We start from the raw sequence: 21,375 nt of genomic DNA, 5'->3' as shown, positions 1-21,375 counted from the left end.
AATGTGATGAAAGGGAAGAACCTACAACCAAGATTACTCCAACCAGCAAAGATCTCATTCAGATTTGATGGAGAAATCAAAAGCTTTAAAGACAAACAAAAGCTAAGAGAATTCAGCACCACCGAACCAGCTCTACAACAAATGCTAAAGGAACTTCTCTAAGTGAGAAACACAAGAGAAGAAAAAGACCTACAAAAACAAACCCGAAACAATTAAGAAAATGGTAATAGGAACATACATATCAATAATTACCTTAAATGTAAATGGACTAAATGCTCCCACCAAAAGACACAGATTAGCTGAATGGATACAAAAACAAGACCCATATATATGCTGTCTAAAAGAGACCCACTTCAGACCTAGGGACACATACAGACTGAAAGTGAGGGGATGGAAAAAGATATTCCATGCAAATGGAAATCAAAAGAAAACTGGAGAAGCAATACTCATATCAGATAAAATAGACTTTAAAATAATGACTATTACAAAAGACAAAGAAGGACACTATATAATGATCAAGGGACCAATCCAAGAAGAAGATATAACATTTATAAATATACATGTACCCAACATAGGAGCACCACAATACATAAAGCAAATGCTAACACCTAAAAAAGAGGAAATCTGGGGCTTCCCTGGTGGCGCAGTGGTTGAGAGTCTGTCTACCAAGGCAGGGGACGCGGGTTCGTGCTCCGGTCCGGGAAGATCCCACATGCCATGGAGCGGCTGGGCACGTAAGCCATGGCCGCTGAGCCTGCGCGTCCGGAGCCTGTGCTCCACAATTGGAGAGGCCACAACAGTGAGAGGCCTGCGTACCGCAAAAAAAAAAAAAAATAAAAGAGGAAATCGACAGTAGCACAACAATAGTGGGGGACTTTAACACCTGACTTACACCAGTGGACAGATCAACTAGGCAGAAAATTAATAAGGAAACACAAGCTTTAAATGACACAATAGACCAGATAGATTTAATTGCTATTTATAGGACATTCCATCCGAAAACAGCAGATTACACTTTCTTCTCAAGTGCACATGGAACATTCTCCAGGAAAGATCACATCCTGGGTCATAAATCAAGCCTCAGTAAATTTAAGAAAATTGAAATCATATCAAGCGTCTTTTCCAACCACAACACTATGAGATTAGAAATCAATTACAGGGAAAAAAATGTAAAAACAAAAAACATGGAGGCTAAACAGTACATTACTAAATAACCTAGAAACCATGGGAGAAATCAAAGAGGAAATCAAAAAATACCTAGAGACAAATGACAAGGAAACATGACTATCCAAAACCTATGGGACACGGCAAAAGCAGTTCTAGGAGTGAAGGTTATAGCAATACAATCCTACCTCAAGAAACAAGAAAAATCTCAAATATACAATTTAACCTTACACCTAAAGGAGCTAGAGAAAGAAGAACAAACAAAACCCAAAGTTAGTAGAAGGAAAGAAATCATAAAGATCAGAGCAGAAATAAATGAAATAGAAACAAAGGAAACAATAGCAAAGATCAATAAAACTAAAAGCTGGTTCTTTGAGAAGATGAGTCTTCTCATCTTAGCCAGACTCATCAAGAAAAAGAGGGAGAGGACTCAAATCAATAAAATTAGAAATGAAAAAGAAGTTACAACGGACACCCCAGAAATACAAAGCATCATAAGAGACTACTACAAGCAACTCTATGCCAATAAAATGGACAACCTGGAAGAAATGGAGAAATTCTTAGAAACTTCTAAGACTGAACCAGGAAGAAATAGAATATATGAACAGACCAATCACAAGTAATGAAATTGAAACTGTGGTTAAAAAACTCCCAACAAACAAAAGTCCAGGACCAGATGGCTTCACAGGTGAATTCTATCAAACATTTAGAGAAGAATTAACACCTATCCTTCTCAAATTCATCCAAAAAATTGCAGAGGAATGAACACTCCCAAACTCATTCTATGAGGCCACCATCACCCTGATACCAAAACCAGACAAAGATACTACAAAAATAGAAAATTACAGACCAATATCACTGATGAATATAGATGCAAAAATACTCAACAAAATGCTAGTAAACAGAATCCAGTAACACATTAAAAGGATCATACACCACAATCAAGTGGGATTTATCCCAGGGATGCAAGGATTCTTCAATATACATAAATCAATCAGCGTGAAACACCATATTAACAAATTGAAGAATAAAAACCATACGATCATCTCAATAGATACAGAAAAAGCTTTCAACAAAATTCAACACCCATTTATGATAAAAACCCTCTGAAAGTGGGCATAGAGGGAACCTACCTCAACATAATAAAGGCCATATATGACAAACCCACAGCAAACATCATTCTCAATGGTGAAAAAGTGAAAGCATTTCCTCTAAAATCAAGGATGTCCACTCTCACCACTGTTATACAACATAGTTTTGGAAGTCCTAGCCATGGCAATCAGAGAAGAAAAAGAAATAAAAGGAATACAAATTGGAAAAGAAGAAGCAAAACTGTCACTGTTTGCAGATGACATAATACTATACATAGATAATCCTAAAGATGCCACCAGAAAAGTACTATAGCTAATCAATGAATGTGGTAAAGTTTCAGGATACAAAATTAATGCACAGAAATCACTTGCATCCCTATACACTAACAACGAAAGATCAGAAAGAGAAATTAAGGAAACAATCCCATTCACCATTGCAACAAAAAGAATAAAATACCTAGGAATAAACCTACCTAAGGAGTTAAAAGACCTGTACTCAGAAAACTATAAGACACTGATGAAAGAAAGCAAAGATGACACAAACAGATGGAAAGATATATCATATTCTTGAATTGGAAGAATCAATATTGTGAAAATGACTATACTACCCAAAGCAATCTACAGATTCAATGCAATCCCTATCAAATTACCAATGGCATTTTTTACAGAGCTAGAATAAAAAAATCTTAAAATTTTGTATGGAGACACAAAAGACCTTGAATAGCCAAAGCAATCTTGATGGAAAAAAACGGAGCTGCAGGAATCAGACTCCCTGACTTCAGATTATACTACAGAGCTATAGTAATCAAGAAAATATGGTACTGGCACAAAAACAGAAATATAGATCAATGGAACAGGACAGAACGCCCAGAGGTAAACCCACACACCTATGGTCAACTAATCTATGACAAAGGAGGCAAGGATGTACAATGGAGAAATGACAGTCCCTTCAATAAGTGGTGCTGGGAAAGATAGACAACTACATGTAAAAGAATGAAATTAGAACACTTCCTAACACCATACACAAAAATAAACTCAAAATGGATTAAAGACCTAAATGTAAGACCGGACACTATGAAACTCTTAGAGGAAAACCTAAGAACACTTTAAAAAAAATATAAATTTATTTACTTTTAGTTTGGGTTGTGTTGGGTCTTCGTTGCTGTGTGCGGGCTTTCTCTAGTTGCGGCGAGCGGGGTCTACTCTTCGTTGTAGTGTGCGGGCTTCTCATTGTGGTGGCTTCTCTTGTTGCAAAGCATGGGCACTAGGTGCGCAGGCTTCAGTAGTTGTTGCATGTGGGTTCAGTAGTTGTGGCTCACAGGCTCTAGAGCACAGGCTCAGTAGTTGTGGTGCACTGGCTTCATTGCTCTGCGGCATGTGGGATCTTCCCGGACCTGAACCCATGTCCCCTGCATTGGCAGGCAGATTCTTAACCACTGTACCACCAGGGAAGCCCCTAGGAAGAACACTCTTGGACATAAATCACAGCAAGATCTTTTTTGACCCACCTCCTAGAGAAATGGAAATAAAAACAAAACTAAACAAATGGAACCTAATGAAACTTAAAAGCGTTGGCACAGCAAAGAAAACTATAAACAAGACGAAAAGACAACCCTCAGAATGGGAGAAAATATTTGCAAACGAATCAAAGGACAAAGGATTAACTTCCAAAATATATAAACAGCTCATGCAGCTCAATATTAAAAAAAAAAAAAAAAACAATTAAAAAATGGGCAGGAGACCTAAACAGACATTTTTCCAAAGAAGACATACAGATGGCCAAAAGGCAAATGAAAAGCTGCTCAACATCACTAATTACTAGAGAAATGCAAATCAAAACTACAACGAGGTATCACCTCACACCAGTTAGAATGGGCATCATCAGAAAATCTACAAACAACAAATGCTGGAGAGGATGTGGAGAAAAGGGAACCCTCTTGCACTGTTGGTGGGAATGTAAATTGATACAGCCACTATGGAGAACAGTGTGGAGCTTCCTTAAAAAACTAAATATAGAATTACCATATGACCCAGAAATCCCACTATTGGGCATATACCCAGAGAAAACCATAATTCAAAAAGACGCATACACCCCAATGTTCATTGAATCACTATTTACAATAGCCAGGTCAAGGCAGCAACCTAAATGCCCATCAACAGACGAATGGATAAAGAAGATGTGGTGCATATATACAACGGAATATTACTCAGCCACAAAAAGGAATGAAATTGGGTTATTTGTAGAGATGTGGATGGACATAAAGACTGTCATACAGAGTGAAGTAAGTCAGAAAGAGAAAAACAAATATCATATACTAATGCATATATGTGGAATCTAGAAAAATGGTACAGATGAACTGGTTTGCAAGGCAAAATTAGAGACACAGATGTAGAGAACAAACGTATGGACACCAGAGGAGGAAAGGGGGGGGCAGTGATGGCGGTGGAATAATTGGGAGTTTGGGATTGACATATATACACTAATATGTATAAAATAGATAACTAATAAGAAACTGCTGTATAAAAAAATGAATAAATTTTTTAAAAAAGAAAAAAATTTTTTGAGAAACCATGTTTAGTAAAGTGCACAAATCCTAGATGAAGTTTGAATGAATACACACACACAAACACACACACATATATCCAATGTAACCACTAACCAGATCAAGAGCAGGAATCTCTCCAGCATACCAGTTCTCCCTCAAATTCCCTTCTAAATAGCCCCCTACTAAAGGTAATCAGTTGCTCTTTCTTCTATCATATAAAATAAGTTTGCCTTTTTTTAAGCTTCCTATAAATAGAATCATATAAATTCTGCTATTTTATATGTCTGGCTTCTTTCACCCAACATTATATCTGAGAAATTCACCCATGTTGTATGTACTAGTCTGGGTTGTGAAAATACCACAATTACCTATCCATTCTCCTGTTGGTAGACATTTGGGTTGTCTGCAATTTGGGGCTTAGTATGAGCCATGCTGCTGACACAGGCTGGGACCTGGGACCCTTTGCTGCAGTGCTTGCACGTGGACAAACATCTCCTTGAGCAACAGAATACAAAGAAATTATAAGGGACTAAAAGTAACTGCCTGCATGCCCAGTAGGGGCAAATTATGGGACAATAAGATACAAAAAGACCAAAAATCCCAACCGCCACTTCTGAAAAGCCAGGAGCAAAAGCAGGGTGTTGGGAGCAAAAGCAGGGTGTTGGGAGCAAAAGCAGGTTTTAGCATGCCCCTGCACACACCACTACCAAAGGGGCGGGCAAACCACCTAAGCCATCCTTCTGGCCCGCCCCTGGACCTGCCCCTACCCTCGACCCCATATAAGAAATGAGCTTGCCCCACCTCAGGAGTGAGCAAGGAAACATGTTACTTGTTTTCACTACCCCCTGCTGCAGCAGGGACCCCAGTAAACCCTTGTCTGGTCCCTTATCAATTTCTGTTGATTAAGGAAGCCCAAGAACCCTGGTTGGTAACACTGCTATGAACCCATTTCTTGTGGTTCTATATAGCTGGGAAAAAATTGCTGGGTTGTAACAGGGGTGTATGTTGAGAATTAATAGAGAGGCAATTATTATTTTTACCACCACCTAAAATGCCCCTCCAAGACACACTCCAATCACTGCTAAGCCTTAAACACTGTAGGATGACAGCAGGCTTTCCGAGGACATGGAACTTTCAGTTCTAGAACCAGGAAAGTCGCTGTTAAACCGGATGAGTTGGTCACCCTACCACCCAGTCTACAGCGCTCTCTCCTCTATATACCTTGATTGATCATTTGCCACAGTGTGAGATTCTACGGGACTTCTTTCTAGGTGTTTCCCCACCTACCCAAGTTCCTTGAGTGCAGGAGCTGGATCTTACACATCCTTCACTCTCCCACAATGCCCAGCAGGATGCCTTACATACAGCGCTCTCCATATAAGTCACTGGATGAATACTCAGACATTATCATATTAATACTTAGCTAAGAGACTTGGACATTAAGGAACGCTTCTGAAATTAACTTAAAGCACGTCGGCAAAGCTGTATTATTCCTATTTCTCAAGTCAGAAAACGTTCAGGTGGGTTATTCAGATGTTCAAGGTCACATGGGTAGTTGGTGGCAGAAGTCAAGTAAAAGGAATTTTCACACGACTCTAGACATTTAGAGTTCTGGGCTTTCTTGCATACATGACCACCAGGCAGTAATGTAACAGATGTTTTCTTTTAAATTACCTATGCCGAACTGATTTAGACCAGTTACTTCAGAATCTTGAGAGGGTGGGGGTGCCTATGCATAAGGTGTTTTTTTTAATTAATTAATTTATTTATTTATATTATTTTTGGCTGTTTTGGGTCTTCATTGCTGTACATGGGCTTTCTCTAGTTGCGGCGAGCAGGGTCTACTCTCTGATGCAGTGAGAGGACTTCTCATTGCAGTGGCTTCTCTTGTTGTGGAGCACGGGCTCTAGGCACATGGGCTTCAGTGGTTGTGGCACGCGGGCTCAGTAGTTGTGGCTCACGGGCTTAGATGCACCGTGGCATGTGGGATCTTCCTGGACAAGGGATCGAACCCATGTCCCCTGCATTGGCAGGCAGATTCTTAACCACTGTGCCACCAGGGAAGTCCCCCATAAGGTTTTTTTTAAGTGCACCAAGTGACTCTAATGTGCAGCTAAGTGCTGAGAATCATCCTCTAGTACTCTAGCCTTGTTATCTTACAGAGCCGGCATGGAAAAAAAAAACATAAAGGGGCTGAAATAATGACCCTACATGCTTGGTCTCTAGAAATGGCTGGGCAATACCGGAAGACTCAGACTCACATGCATTCACAACCAACACCATGAGTGCTGAACTTGAAATAATTTCACTTCCATGTCCTGTGGAAATTACCCTTAGACTCTCTAGAAGCAAAAGTGCTGGATAAACATGAGATATTCATACATTTCCATGATCTCTAAAATAGTATCTTCTGAGAGCCTCCTATACTCCTGTCATTTCCTACATCCTTAACATCTTCAAAAATTGGATGTGGAAAAGACCCAATCTCTTTCCTCAAGTACCTAGATGACCTAACACATGTTACAGAAAAATACCTGTAGACCAACATTTCTGTCTTGGAAAAAATGACTTGGCTTTACTATTGTCAATATTTGCTTTAATATTCTCAGATCTTTCCATGTGACATTATGCAGTTGATTTCATAGTGTAAGCACTTATCTAACATTACTAGTGCATATCAGCCTCCCCTCCAGAAAAGCTTTTAGGTGGCAGTTCTGCAGAGCACATTTGCTCTCTCCCCTCATCCCAGCATAATGCCATCAGCAAATTAGGTATTACATTCCACAGAGCCAGAACCCTCCCTTATCAATTGCTGAATAGTCAATTACAGCCTAGAAAAATGCGTTTTTCACTGATTAAAAAGAGAATTACAGCCATTGATTCTGCTTTTCAAATTAAGGGACAACATCTATGTAATACGGAATTACAGAGACTTGGCTTAACAAAATGGTTATTTAAAAGAACAGAAAATTGGGTTTAGAGGAAAACTCTGTGACCAAGACAATGTGACTTTCCAAAACCAAGGAGTATGAAATCTGTTAGCCTTTCTAAACCCATAAAATTGAAAGCCTCCAGGGAACTGTAAACTCTAACCTAATCGATAACTATGTTGAAAAGCCAAAATGTTAATTTCCTCTAGCACTGGAGAGGATTTGTCTCACTAGCAAATTTTAAATATAAACACCAAGTCAAAAATAATTCTCCAATGTCTCTGAGCATTTTACAAATGACAACAGATTTGAAATGCATTTTAGAAGCAATGAAAGGGAATTAAATAGATTTCTAGTGCTATAAAGCTTAATATTACTTTAGAAAGTGTTAAACTGTCTGCTCACCTTCCTTACAGCTCATTTGGTACCTTGTAAGCACTGACGAAAAGCTAAGTGCAGGAGCATTTTATTAATGTACCAAAAGCCACATTAATGTTAATATGACTAACACCTTCAGAAAGTTTTTGAGCAATCTAAAATAAAACAGTATGTGAATTCCTAAAAGTCTTGATGGAAAATATCACCAGCTATCACCTAGGAAAGCTGCCTCTAGCTCAAGGACCAACTATAAATTAGGGATACTTGATTTTGCAAGAACATTCACAAGTAACTGCAATGCATTATGCTTCACATGAAAATAATGCAAAGATTCTAATTAGTTTTTAATTGCTTGCTAAATTGGTCCAATTTTATTCAAAATGGCCTTTAAAGAGCTATACACCAAGATTATTTCAGTGAGAAAGTTGTCAGCCCACCTGGCCTGAAGGCAGTAAAAGCTGAACTCCAAAAGCATGCATGCATGGTAAGCTCACACATGCTTCTTAATAAGACAGGATTTTATTTACCAATCAGCCTTGACCTCACCCACACAAATAAGTCTGAATGCAGAAAACTCCTAATTTTGGATGTGAGCAAACCAAATTAGGGTTGGCTAAGATTTTAGAATGTGAATGTGTTCAACCGAAAAAGTTAATGGCCTGTGACACCACCCCACCCACACTCCCCTTTATTTAAATGTGCCAAAAATGTTTTTATGGTCAAATACCAACCAGTCTAGTAAAGATTTCAACAGAAATAAGCTAGAGAAACTCAGAAATTTGACCTGGTTCTAACATAGAGACCCCCATTTCCTTTAGAAATGGTTCCAACCTGGAGGATTCAAGAATTTCACTTCTAGTCAAGATTGACTAACAAGTTTCAGATTTACCCTCCTGCCTTAAATAACTAGAAAACTGGACAAAACACATGAGACAATGGTTTTCCTGACATCAGACAACAGGTAACACAGTACTGTGATACCTGAGAAGGGAAACAAAATTATAGCAGCTTACTGCCTAGAGGCAGTTTCCAGGCTTCATTACAGGGAGGGGGAACAGAGCACAGTTGCTTCACTAAGGTAAGGAAACAGAAATTTGAGTTTAGAGGCCAAGGCACCCAGAATTTGCAATGCAGAGTACTAGAGAAGGGAGATGCACAGAAAGAGAGCTTCAGAAACCTGCAGTGGGTCTCCTTGAGTACTGGTTGAGTACCAACCTGCATATGTGTGAGAAGAAACTGTGCAAGGCTGTGGAAAGGGTCACCAGAAAAGAACGAGCAGGAAAAACTTCACTCCTACCAGCCAGAGTGAAAAGACCTCAAAATACATGGGGCACAAGATAGATTTCTAGAAAGGGGAAGGGAGGTATAAATTAGCCCTAGACTATAGGCTGCTCAAACAGAGCTTAAGAGCAAACATTGAAAGGGTTCAACTGATTCCAAGTAACTGCATTCCAGGAAAAAAAAAAAAAAACATTTTAAAGGACTAAAACAAATTACAGCAATAACATAAAATTCATGATGACTAGCATCCAATCAGAAATAAGCAGCCAGGGCTTCCCTGGTGGCGCAGTGGTTGAGAGTCTGCCTGCCGATGCAGGGGACACAGGTTCGTGCCCCGGTCCGGGAAGATCCCACATGCTGCGGAGCGGCTAGGCCCGTGAGCCATGGCCGCTGAGCCTGCGCGTCCAGAGCCTGTGCTCCGCAACGGGAGAGACCACAACAGTGAGAGGGCCACGTACCGCAAAAAAGAAACAAACAAACAAACAAAAAGAAATAAGCAGCCAGCAAAGAAACAGGAAAATATGACGCATAACCAAGAGAAAAATCAATCAATAGAAACAGACACAGAAGCAACAGAGGTGATAAAGCTATCAAATAAGGATATTACAATAGGTATTATAAATATGTCCTATATGATCAAGGAAGTAGAAGTAAATACAATCATGTTGAAGAGAGAAAGGAAAGATGTTATAAAGAGTCCCCCCCAAAACCCATCTTGGGATTTAAAAAATATAATATCTGAAATGAACAATTCATTGGGTGAGATTAACAGCAGTTTAAACTGTGCGGAAGAAAATTTTAGTAAACTTGAAGACATAGCAATAGAAACTATCCAAACTGAAACACATAAACAAAAAACTGAAAAATGAATAATGCATCAGTGACCTTAGGGACAAAAAAACCCCAGAGTAACATGCATGTAATTAGAGTCAAGGAAAGAGAGATGAGAGAGAGTAGAACAGAAAAATCATCTGAAAAAATAAACTCACACAATGAAGAAGTACAATGAACTCCATGCAGAATAAACAAAGAAATCCAAACAAATATACAGGATAATGAAATTGCTGATAACCAGAGATAAAAATCTTAAAAACTGGCTGCTTGCCAGAAACTATGTAAGCAAAATGACAGTGGAACACCATCTTTAAATACACGGTAAATTTAGAATTCTCTAAGCAGCAAAAAGTCATCTTTCAAAATTGAAGACAAAATAAAGGCATTTTCAGACTAACGATATCTAGAAGAATTCATTGTCAGCAGACCTATACCAAAAGAAATGATAAAGAAAGTTATTCGGGTGGAATATGATACCAAATAGAAATTTGGATCTATACAATGAAGAATGAAGAGTACCAGAAATGGTCCATACGTTAATAAATATAAAAGATACATTTTAAAATCTTTCTGAAGGCTAATAGTTTAAGGCAAAAATGACATAAAATATTGAGGGGCTTATAACATATGTTAGAGTAACATGTTTGACAACAATAGTACAAAGGATAGAAGGGAAAATGGACCTTACATATAAGGTGATAAAATATTTGAAGGTAGTTTATGTCTATTGTAAACTCTAGAGCAGGGGTCAGCAAATTCAGGCCATAGGCCAAATCCATCTTGCTACTTATTTTTGTACAGTTCAGAAGCTAAGAATTTTTTTACATTTTGGAACGGGGTGGGTAGAAGGAAATATGAGACCATGTGTGTCATAAAAAGCATAAAGTATTTACTCTCTGATTCTTTACAGAAAAAGTTGCCAAGCCCTGACGTGGAGCAGGAGCCAATCTTGGCACAATTGACATTTTTGGCCAAAATGTCATTCCAGATGTGAGGGTAGTCCTGTGCATTGTAAGATGTTTAGTGGCATCCCTGGCCTCTACCTAATACCATTAGCACCTCACTCCCAGTTGTGACAACCAAAAATGTCTCTAGACTTTGGCAAATGTCCTTTTGGGATGGGGGTAGGGGACCAAACTTGCTTCTGGTTGAGAACTACTGCCCAGAAGCAAAACTATAAAATATATAATATATATTCTATATATATATATATATATATTATATATGTATATATAATAAGTCAAGGGTAGAGGTAAAATGGATCCATTTAAAATAAATTAAAACTCTCAATCCAAAAGAAGGTAGGAAAAGAGAAAACAAGATTTTCAGATAAGACATAAAAAGCACAAGCCATAAAAAAAAATTGATAAACTGGACTTGATCAAAATTTAAACTTCTGCTGCTTAAATGGTACTGTTAAGAAATTAAAACCCAAGTCACAGGCAGAAAGGAAATATTTGCAAAACATATATTTGATTAAAAACTCGCACCCAGAATTTTAAAAAAAATACACACAAACCTTACAACTCAATACAACAACCTGATTTGGGGGGACTAAAATAGGCTAAAGATTTGAATAGACACTTCACCAAAGATATAGAAATGGCAAACAAGCACATGAAAAGATGCTAAACATCATTAATCATACGGGAAATGCAAATTAAAAACACAGTGAGCTATCACTGCACATCCATTAGAATACTTAAAATTTAAAAGAATGACAATATCAAGTGTTACCAAGGATGTAGAGCAACTAGAATTCTCATACACTGCTGGTAGGAAAGCAAAATGGGATAGCCACTTTGGAAGACAATTTGGAACTTTCTAATAAAGTAAAATGTGAACTTACTATACAGCTCAGCAATCCCACTCACAGGTATTTACCACCAGAGAAATAAAAACAATATGTTCAGACAAAAACCTTTACCCAAATATTCTTAGCAACTTTATTCATAATAATCAGATACTACAAACAACCCATGTGGCCCATCAATGGGTGAATGAATACACAATACTCAATATCCACACAATGGAAAACTACTCAGCAATAAAAACAAACTACTGACACAGGAAACAACATAGATGTATTTTAAGAGCATTATACTAAGCTTAAGAAGATGGACACAAAAGACTATATAATGAGTCATTCTTTTTATATGTAATTCTAGAAAAGGCAAAACTATGGTGACTGAAAGCAGATCAGAGGTTGCCAGGGTCCAAGGTTGGGGAGGGGGGATTGAATGCAAAGAAAAATGAGAACTTTTAAAGATGACAGAAATTTTCAATATTGTGTTTGTGGTAGTAGTTACACAACTATATATATTTGTCAAGACTCAGAATTGTAGACTTAAAATTGATGATTTTTTATTATATCAAAAAAGCTGATAAATGGTAATAATAAAAAAAAAAAGCAGCTCAATAGCCAAGAAGGTTTGAAAAATAAGAATGGAATGGAAGTGAGGCTACATTTTCCTCAAGTCACTAGGAGGAAAAACCACTTACTACAATGCAGGATGGCTAGAAAACATTTTTTCTAGTCAAAGGTGATAGAGTGCTAGTGAGCTGGATCCTAGTAACAGAATATACATTTAGCTGGAGATTATCAGACAGGAGTTTTTAAGCCAGAGGGTCAACTGTAGGCAAACACGGGAATTCAGCACGATTCCAATTAAGTGGGGAAAAAATGAACTATTCAATAGACAATATCAAGAGAACTTGCTAACCATTTAGAGAAAAAGAGTTCTACACCATATCACACATAAAACCAAATTACAGATGGATTAGAAATGTGAATTTAAACAAGCCTACTTGTACTAGGAGATAATATAAAATATTTTTATAATCTTGTAATAGACAAGCCCTATGTAAACAAGTCACAAGACCCAGAAGAGCAGATTTTACTATACGTTAATACTTAAAACTCAAGTAAATATGTTTTCCATGTCAGTGTTTTCACCTCAACTGTCAAATCCACATCCCTCCAGGGCTCTCTCTATACTCCATGGACTAAGTCATCTGAGATGCTCAACTCTCCCCAATAAGCAAAAGTACTCTATGTGACTTAAATAAGAATACACTAGGCCTATTCACTAATAGTTTATAATTTGAATAAAAATTAATGTAAGATTAGATTTAAACTAAGATAGAAATGAAATCTGAAAAACCATCATCCTATAATAAGGAACAATAAGTAACTTACCTAGTTACTTGTCATTCTCTTGATACTCTAGCAAGTTACAAGAGAATATACAAAGTCTAAAATCTAAGATAAAAAGGAAATTTAATTGGAAAACCAATTTGATTTTTTAAAGTTGAATAAATGGTTTTTAAATAAGTATTTGGCTCAAGTTGATGCAGAATTAATTAGCATTACTTTTGCAACAGGATTTCAAGAGTAAAAGAAAAATACCTTTCAATGGTCAAACAAAAAAATCTAACATAAATCCTTCCACATTTAGTAGCATCTGAAAAATAAAATTATAATTTATTCAAATTTAAGAAATGACTTGACTGGGGAAAAATTTTAATACTCTGAAACACTAAAAAGATATCAAAATATTGTATGTATTTCAAAGGATCACACATGCTACACAGGCACTATGGCCCATAATGCAGTTGGAAAAATATACCAAGATTCAATTTATTATTTCATCATTATAATTTTAATCAGTAGGAATTTTAATGTCACACATACTTTTTAAAAACATAAATACTTTTAAAAGCTGTATTTTACAATATGATATCAAAAACACGGAGCTGATACAGGTTGTATAGGTAATCATTTTGACTATGTAAGAAATTTGATCAGAATACTGCTGGTGAAAGAAAATCACCTTCTTTTTAATCACTCATATTCAGCAGTAGTGAAAATGCTCTATGTATGCATTGGCTCTGAATAAGATGTTTCATTTCTGTTTCAAACCTGCTATGCTATTACTGTTTTGATGATTACATAGTTCAACATAAAAAGGCATTCCCACTCAGATTCTCAATAATAAGCCTGATAAGGGAGATAACCTCCCAATCATAAAAGCTTTTAAGACAAGTATTATGCAAATAAAGCATGGATATCAGACTCACTATAACTGGGATTAAAAAGACAACTATAAGAATACTGCACATTGATGCCTATTGCGTTTTTGTGCGCTCATCTTGCATTCCCTGCCTTTGTTCCTCCTCTTTGAAGTGCTAAAGTGTATTTATACTAGAAAGTTATTAATAGACTTAATATGAGAACTATGTGTTTGAAAAAGCAAGACTTTCTAGATAAGAAATCTCCAAATATTTTCTATTTTATGTTTTTATGACCTTCTTTATAAAGAGCGTGTTTTATGTGCAACACCTGCAGACAGAAATAAATCTGTTTCACTCAAACCCAATCGAATATATCAGATACAAAATATAGCCATGAAGCAAAGTATGATAGCAGCAGTGATTCTTGGGTGCAGCATGTGCAAAATCCAATATTTTGCTATCTATTTACATCACAGTGGTCAGAAGAGAAATGTGCCAAAACTCCCCTTCCCATTCCACTTGAACTGGTTCCCCACAATTGAAACAAACATCTCCTGTGACATTAAGTTGTCATCAGCTTGTGTGATCCCCAGTTCACTCAACCTTTTCTTCTTCAACTGGCCTTTTTGTGTGGAGGCAGCAACTAGTTCATTTACAATTTCACAATTGCCTTCGACTTGCTCAGAAAGGTCAGCTCTCATGTAAAGCTCCATTTTACCAGTTGCACATTCAATCAGCTCTTCTAGATCCACTCTTTCAGCTACATCTGCCTCTCCACTTGTCTGAACTTTAAGTGTTCCATTTTCTGAAGAAACAAACAAATTATAACAAATAGAGTTAAATATACAAACTAACCCAACTAAAACATGTATTTCTACAGTCTATCAGAGCTTTCAAGTTTTTTCTGTTAAGGATTCCAGCTGTCATCTGACTGGACTTCACAAACTCTCTGCCATAAGTATCTCAACAAGCAGGTGTCTTAGTCTTCAAGGTCTCCTGACCCTAATACAAGATTACCAATTTTGAATTTTCTCTTTTTATCCTAGATCTCATCTACTCAACAGGTCCCTCCTGGATATTTACTAAGCCCTGTATTAGAAGCTAGATGTAAAGATAAATAAAACTGCTATTTTCCCTAAAGGAACTCCCAATCTAGCAGCTTTATAAGTGACTGCCTGTGATGGCAGAATTCTAGATGGCCCCGTAATGCAGGGCCATCTGCCACTTGGTGTTACTTTCATAACTGTTAAATGGCAAAAGGACCTTGCAGATGTAATTAAGGTTACTAATCAGTTGATAACTCAGGTATACGTAACCTAATCATATGAACCCTTTAATAGCAATGTTTTCCCTGGCTGGATGAAGAAGAGAAAAGCATAAAGAGATTCAGAGCATGAAAAAGATTTGAAGCAGGAGAGATCTGCTTTGAGGGAGGTCTTCTATTACTGAAATGGAGGGGGTTATGGGGCAAGGACCCAAGAGTGGTCCCTACGAGCTGAGAGCAATCCTCAGCCAACAGCCAACAAAAAAAGTAGAGACCTCTGTCTTATGACCTCAAGGAAATTGATTCTGCCGACAACATAAAGGAATTTGGAAGCAGATTCTCGCCCCAGAGCTTTCAGATAAGGGCCCCGCCCAGCTGATACCTCTTTCACCCTGTGAGACCCTAAGCAGATAACCCAGCCAAGCTCACCATAACTTCTGACCTACAGAACTGTGAGGAGAAAAAGAACTACCAGATAGCTGGAGTGGATCCTGAAGGATGACAAGGACTACTCATCATCCTTTAAACTTTCCTCATCTATGCCAATGCACAATCCTTCTCCATGACTGAGATTTCATAGTAATCTGGGTCATGGCTTGAAATTCATAAACTTCCCACTGTGTTAGATCAGCTTTGCTGCCAAGAAAGACAGCTGACAGGGAGGTATTTACTTTTACAAATAAAAACTAGAGGTGAACTCCATGATCCCCTCCAGTAAAATGCAGCCTTCAACCTGGCACATTCATTTTTCTGCCTCCATCCTTAACAAATGCCAGCAGGAACCACCATTGCTATCATATGCCCATCCTTATTCTATAAATTTACAGAAAGCCAAGCATGGTAAGAAGGGAACTGCAGGACCACAGAAACCACACATCAAAGGCTTTGACCAGCTGACTAGTTGACCTTGAAAGTTTCTTTCACTCCAAGATTCCATAATGTTATAGCTTTATCGAGTTTCTCTATCTCCATGCCTAAGCATGTGCTAGTTATCTTTTTTAAAGAGGAGAAGAAGATTAAGATCTTTAATCAGAGTTTAATGCTGAAATACAATAAATTAGGTCTGGTTTTTATTTTGAAAATTACTAAATATACCATACCTTCAGTTTCATCTTGGGCATTTTCTTGCAGGTCAGAGAAAATTGTAGGTTTCACCAAGACAACACCATAACCTTCATTATTATGTATGACATTATTCACCATGGTTATTTTGGGAATGTCATAATGTTCATCTAAGAAGTCCTGTGACATTGAAAACAAATATTTTAAGGAACTGTCACATTCAACACTGCCTGCTTTAGAAATCTCACTTTTTTCAGGCTATTCTAAAAATAAAATAGAAAGCTATGCTTATTAATACGTGGTGGCACAATCTGAGCTCTGAGTGACACAGCATTTCTTTGTCATTTCTGCAGATCTATAGATAACAAAGTATTCTCACAGGAGACTTTCAACCACCAACTATTGATATTATTAAAATTTACATACTGTTTATGCTTTTCAAAACCAGAAAACAACAGGAACAACATGGGAATTTAATAAAACATAATTATTTCTTAGGTAAAACCATTCTGACCTTTGGAAAGAGGGTGTCTCAGCAGGTGCTCACCTTAATGAGGATCCCTTCCTTGCAGTGATGGATCCCATTGTCACTCAGGGTGCACTTACTCCCGGGATATATTTCTATACCTGCACCCTACAAGTTACATTTTAAGGTAATGACAATCAGTTTAAAATAGGCAAGACTATAAAAGAAGGTTTGTCACTTCTTAGACTTTAATGCAGTGCAAATACAAAGTATTTTATAGAAAGTTTTATTAGGTATTTCTAATCAACATTTCCATTTGCTTCATTTCCAGCAAGTTGTCTATCATTTATTACTTTCAAATACCACACACACACACACACACACACACACACAAAAACAATGGCTAAGAGTTTCAACACTTGATTACTATTTCACTCTCTTTTATCTGGGACAAATCAGTTTTCTGATTCTGCCAAAAAAAGTCAGTTAACGATTATGTTGAAAGATACACTTATTAAAAATGACCATTCTCTCAGAAATACTCAGTTAGTTGGAGAACAGTGTTCAAATCTAGTAAAATATAGTAAAGCTGTAGACAGAAATAAGGCCCTATATTTTTAAAAGTGCACCAGTTTAAAAATATCCCAACCTAACTTGAAAATCACTTCCATGAATTAAAATAATTAATGGTCCCCACTACTACACACATGTTAAATTAGTAACCAATTCAAGTGTCCTGTTTATACCTACAGAGTAACCAGAACAATCCATGCATTGCCCAATGCGCTCACATTGTCCCTTGGTACCAAGTGGTACCAACAAAAAAATTAACAATAATAGGAATGATTCCCTGATGCCATGCTAGGCACTTTAGTAAGTAAAAATGGTTTGGCTCAAACCTCTATGATTATTTAAAAATTCATTTTTGGAATAATTTCATACACAATATCCTAGATGAAGAAGAGTTGCTATTAACCATTTATGACACATCTATTGCATGTATGTTAAGCTGTTTTCCTAGGAATAGGAGTGTGCCATGAGAAAACATTTATTATTACTTTCCCCTTTAGGGATTACGTTTTAGTAGTGGGATGGGTTTATGTAGTGGGATGGTCACTACACACAAACCTAACTCTCTGTAGAGCGGTCAAAAGATCTGGGAAATGGGCCTTTGGCTAAGATTTTCAGTTTATAGCTATATACAAAAAAAGATTTAGGGGCAATAACATTAAAAATACATACACAACGAAATAGTTAAAATTAAATATCAAATTATCAGGAATCATGTAAAAAAGAGAAGAATAATTTAAGCCACAGCCACTTAGTAAATGGGACAATCATGTTCAAAGTATGCTATGAAGCTGAACAGATATTCAGTAACTAAAAAGAAACTGAAGAGGCTGCCACTTGTAAGATAATGGTACAAGTAAAAACCATGGACATCATATATACAACAAACATAAGATGATTGAAAAGGCAGACCAGCTAGACACCTCAACACCTGAGGAATGACACCAACACATTGGTGCATTTCCTGGGTATTCTTTTTGCCTTATATTCCCAGACATGAAGCTAAAGAAGCTGGCAATCCATAAGTGCCAAACAGACCAGAAATGCCTCCCTAAAAGCCTGCTCTCTTTAGCCAAAGGACCAGGCAAGCCCAGAAAACTTTGAAACAGTAACAACTCTATTCTATCCAAACACCACAGGAAAAAAACTGGCCAACCCCCACCCATGCTGGCAAGTGCCAAGGGGAGCCTAGACTTCCACCCTCTTGAGGCTATGACTAGGCACCCCCACACCCACACTGGGATTTTCAGTTAAGGCCAAGGATTTTCATCCTCACAAGCTAGTAACAAGGCCCTCCCACTTGTGGAGACTACATATGGGACCTGCACTTGTATCTCCAACTGATAATAACAAGGTGCCACACCCCTTCCCTACTGGAGTGGTGTCAGAGCAGGCCCAGTGGAGGGTGTAACACTTTCACCATTGCCGGTAGTAACAAGACCACTGCCATGTGCCAGAGCATCAGTGGAGTCAGTAAGAAGCTGGAATTCTCACCCCCACCCAGCAGTAAGAAGGAGCTTCCCCACTCAACTTGGATGTCAATGGAGGCCAAATGGGGAACTTGGACTTCTACCTCCACCTGGCAGTAACAAGGGTAAGAGAAACCCAGCTAAAACAGAAGATGCAGATTCTCATAGTATAATATAAAACGTCCAGGTTTCAGTGGAAAATCACTTCTCATACCAAGTGCCAAGAAGATGTCAAACTCAATAAGATAATCAGTAAAAACCAAAACCAAGATGTCAGAGATGATGGAATTAGCTAACAAGGATTTTAAGGCAGCCAATTGCTTTAATGAGCAATTATGAATATACTTAAATGAAAAATATCAATAGCAAGCTGAACAAGAAAATAGAAAGTCTCATCAAAGAAATAGAAGATAAAAGAACCAAATGGAAATTTCAGAACTGAGAAATACCATAACTGAAATAAAAAGCTCAGTGGATGGGCACAACAGCAGAAAGGTAAGAACAGAGGAAAGAATTAGTGAAACAGAAGACAGAACAATAGAAATTATCCAGTCTGAACAACAGAGAGAAAACAGTCTGAAAAAGAAAAGTAAACCGAACCTCAGGGACCTATGGGACAATAACAAAAGATCCAAAATTTGTGTCATCAGAGTCCTAGAAGAAGAGAGGATGTGTGAAGCTAAAAAAAAATTCAAAGAAGAAATAGCTAAAAATTCCCAAATTTGGCAAGAGACAGTAAGCCTACAGACTCAAGAAGCTGAGAAAACCCCAAATGGGATAAGCTCAAAGAAATCCATTTCAAGATACATCATAATTAAACATAACACTGTCTAATGTGGTCTAATGTGTCAAGAAGTTTGAAAAGGAAATATTGAAGATAATTATATTACAGACAGGGGATGGTAAAGAGACGTTAGCAGTTCACTCAAACTGGTGAGATAACATCAGTAAACTGTGGTAAGTTATACATATAATGCAATACCTAGAGCAACCACTTAAAAAACTATACAAAGAGATATACTCAAAAACAAATGGAATTCTAAAAAATGTTCAGGTAACCTACAGGATGGCAAAAAACTTAAAATGAGAAACAGAATAGAAAACAAAAAATAAAATGGCAGAATAAAGACTTAACAACAATAATTACACTAAATGTAAGTGGTCTAAATACACCAATTAAATGACAAAGACTGGCAAAGTGGATTAAAAAACAAGATCCAACTATGTGCTGTCTACAATTCACTTCAAACAGAACAATAAAGACAGGATGAAAATAAAAGTATGGAAAAAGATATACCATGCAGGGACTTTCCTGCTGGTCCAGTGGGTAAGACTTCACCTTCCAATGCAGGGGGTGTGGGTTCGATCCCTGGTCAGGGAGCTAAGATCCCACATGCCTCGCAGCCAAAAAACCAAAACATAAAATAGAAGCAATATTGTAACAAATTCGATAAGGACTTAAAAAATGATCCACATCAAAAAAATCTTGAAAAAAATAGATATACCATGCAAACTTTAATCAAAAGAAAGCAAGTGTGGCTCTATTAATATCAGATAAAGTAGAATTCAAAGCAAAAAAAATTACCAAAGATAGACACTAACATTATATAATGATAAATAGGTTGGTTCACCAAAAAAAAAAAAAGCAATACCAAATGGATATGCACCAAATAACAGAACTACAAAATATGTGTAGCAAAAACTAATAGGACTGAAAGGAGAAAGACAAATCCTAAGTTATAGTAAGAGACTTTAACAATCCATCTCTCAAAAACTGAAACAAATAGACAGAAAATCAGAAAGAATATAGAAGAACTCAAAAACATTATCAACCAACCCGATCTAGTTGACATTTATACTCAATAACAGCAAAATACACATTTCCTTTCAAGGGCCTATGGAACATATACCAAGACGGACCATATCCTGTGCCATCAAAATAAACCTCAACAAAATTTTAAAAACTGAAGTCATACAGTGTGTTTTTTGACCACAATGGAATCAAACTAGAAATCAACAACAAAAGATAATAGTAAAACTCCAAATACTTGGAAGCAAAATAGCACACTTCTAAATACTGCATGGGTCAAAAATGAAAATACAACCTATCAAAATTTGCTAAATCAGTGCCAAGAGGGAAATTTATAGCATTAAAAGCATACATCCGAAAAGAGAAAAGTCTCAAATCAACAATCTAAGCTCTCACCCAAAGAACCTAGAGAAAGAGCAAAATAAACCCAGTGTAAACAGAAGGAAGGAAATAATAAAGACAAGAGCAAAAATAAATAAAATTGAAAACAGATTAG

The 21,375-nt window shown here is 37.1% G+C and overlaps 1 protein-coding gene across 3 annotated transcripts in view; it reads right to left on the bottom strand.

The window, feature by feature from the left end:
- Positions 1–14,717: 14,717 nt before the first annotated feature.
- The window catches only part of SHCBP1 (SHC binding and spindle associated 1), a gene marked incomplete at both ends in the record, with an annotated part of 36,888 nt that continues 30,230 nt past the window's right edge, over positions 14,718–21,375 (bottom strand). For all 3 annotated transcript variants that reach the window (XM_079908075.1, XM_079908077.1, XM_079908076.1), the window contains 3 exons: positions 14,718–15,043; positions 16,603–16,744; positions 17,112–17,198. In XM_079908075.1, coding sequence (XP_079764201.1) covers positions 14,718–15,043; positions 16,603–16,744; positions 17,112–17,198 — 555 coding nt within the window. The remainder of the gene's footprint in view (positions 15,044–16,602; positions 16,745–17,111; positions 17,199–21,375) is intronic.

The sequence above is a fragment of the Stenella coeruleoalba genome (assembly GCF_951394435.1).
Source record: "Stenella coeruleoalba genome assembly, chromosome: 20".
In the NCBI taxonomy this organism is placed as follows: domain Eukaryota; kingdom Metazoa; phylum Chordata; class Mammalia; order Artiodactyla; family Delphinidae; genus Stenella; species Stenella coeruleoalba.
Note: the sequence above shows the minus strand (reverse complement) of the source record. Positions and strands in the feature narration are given on the sequence as shown.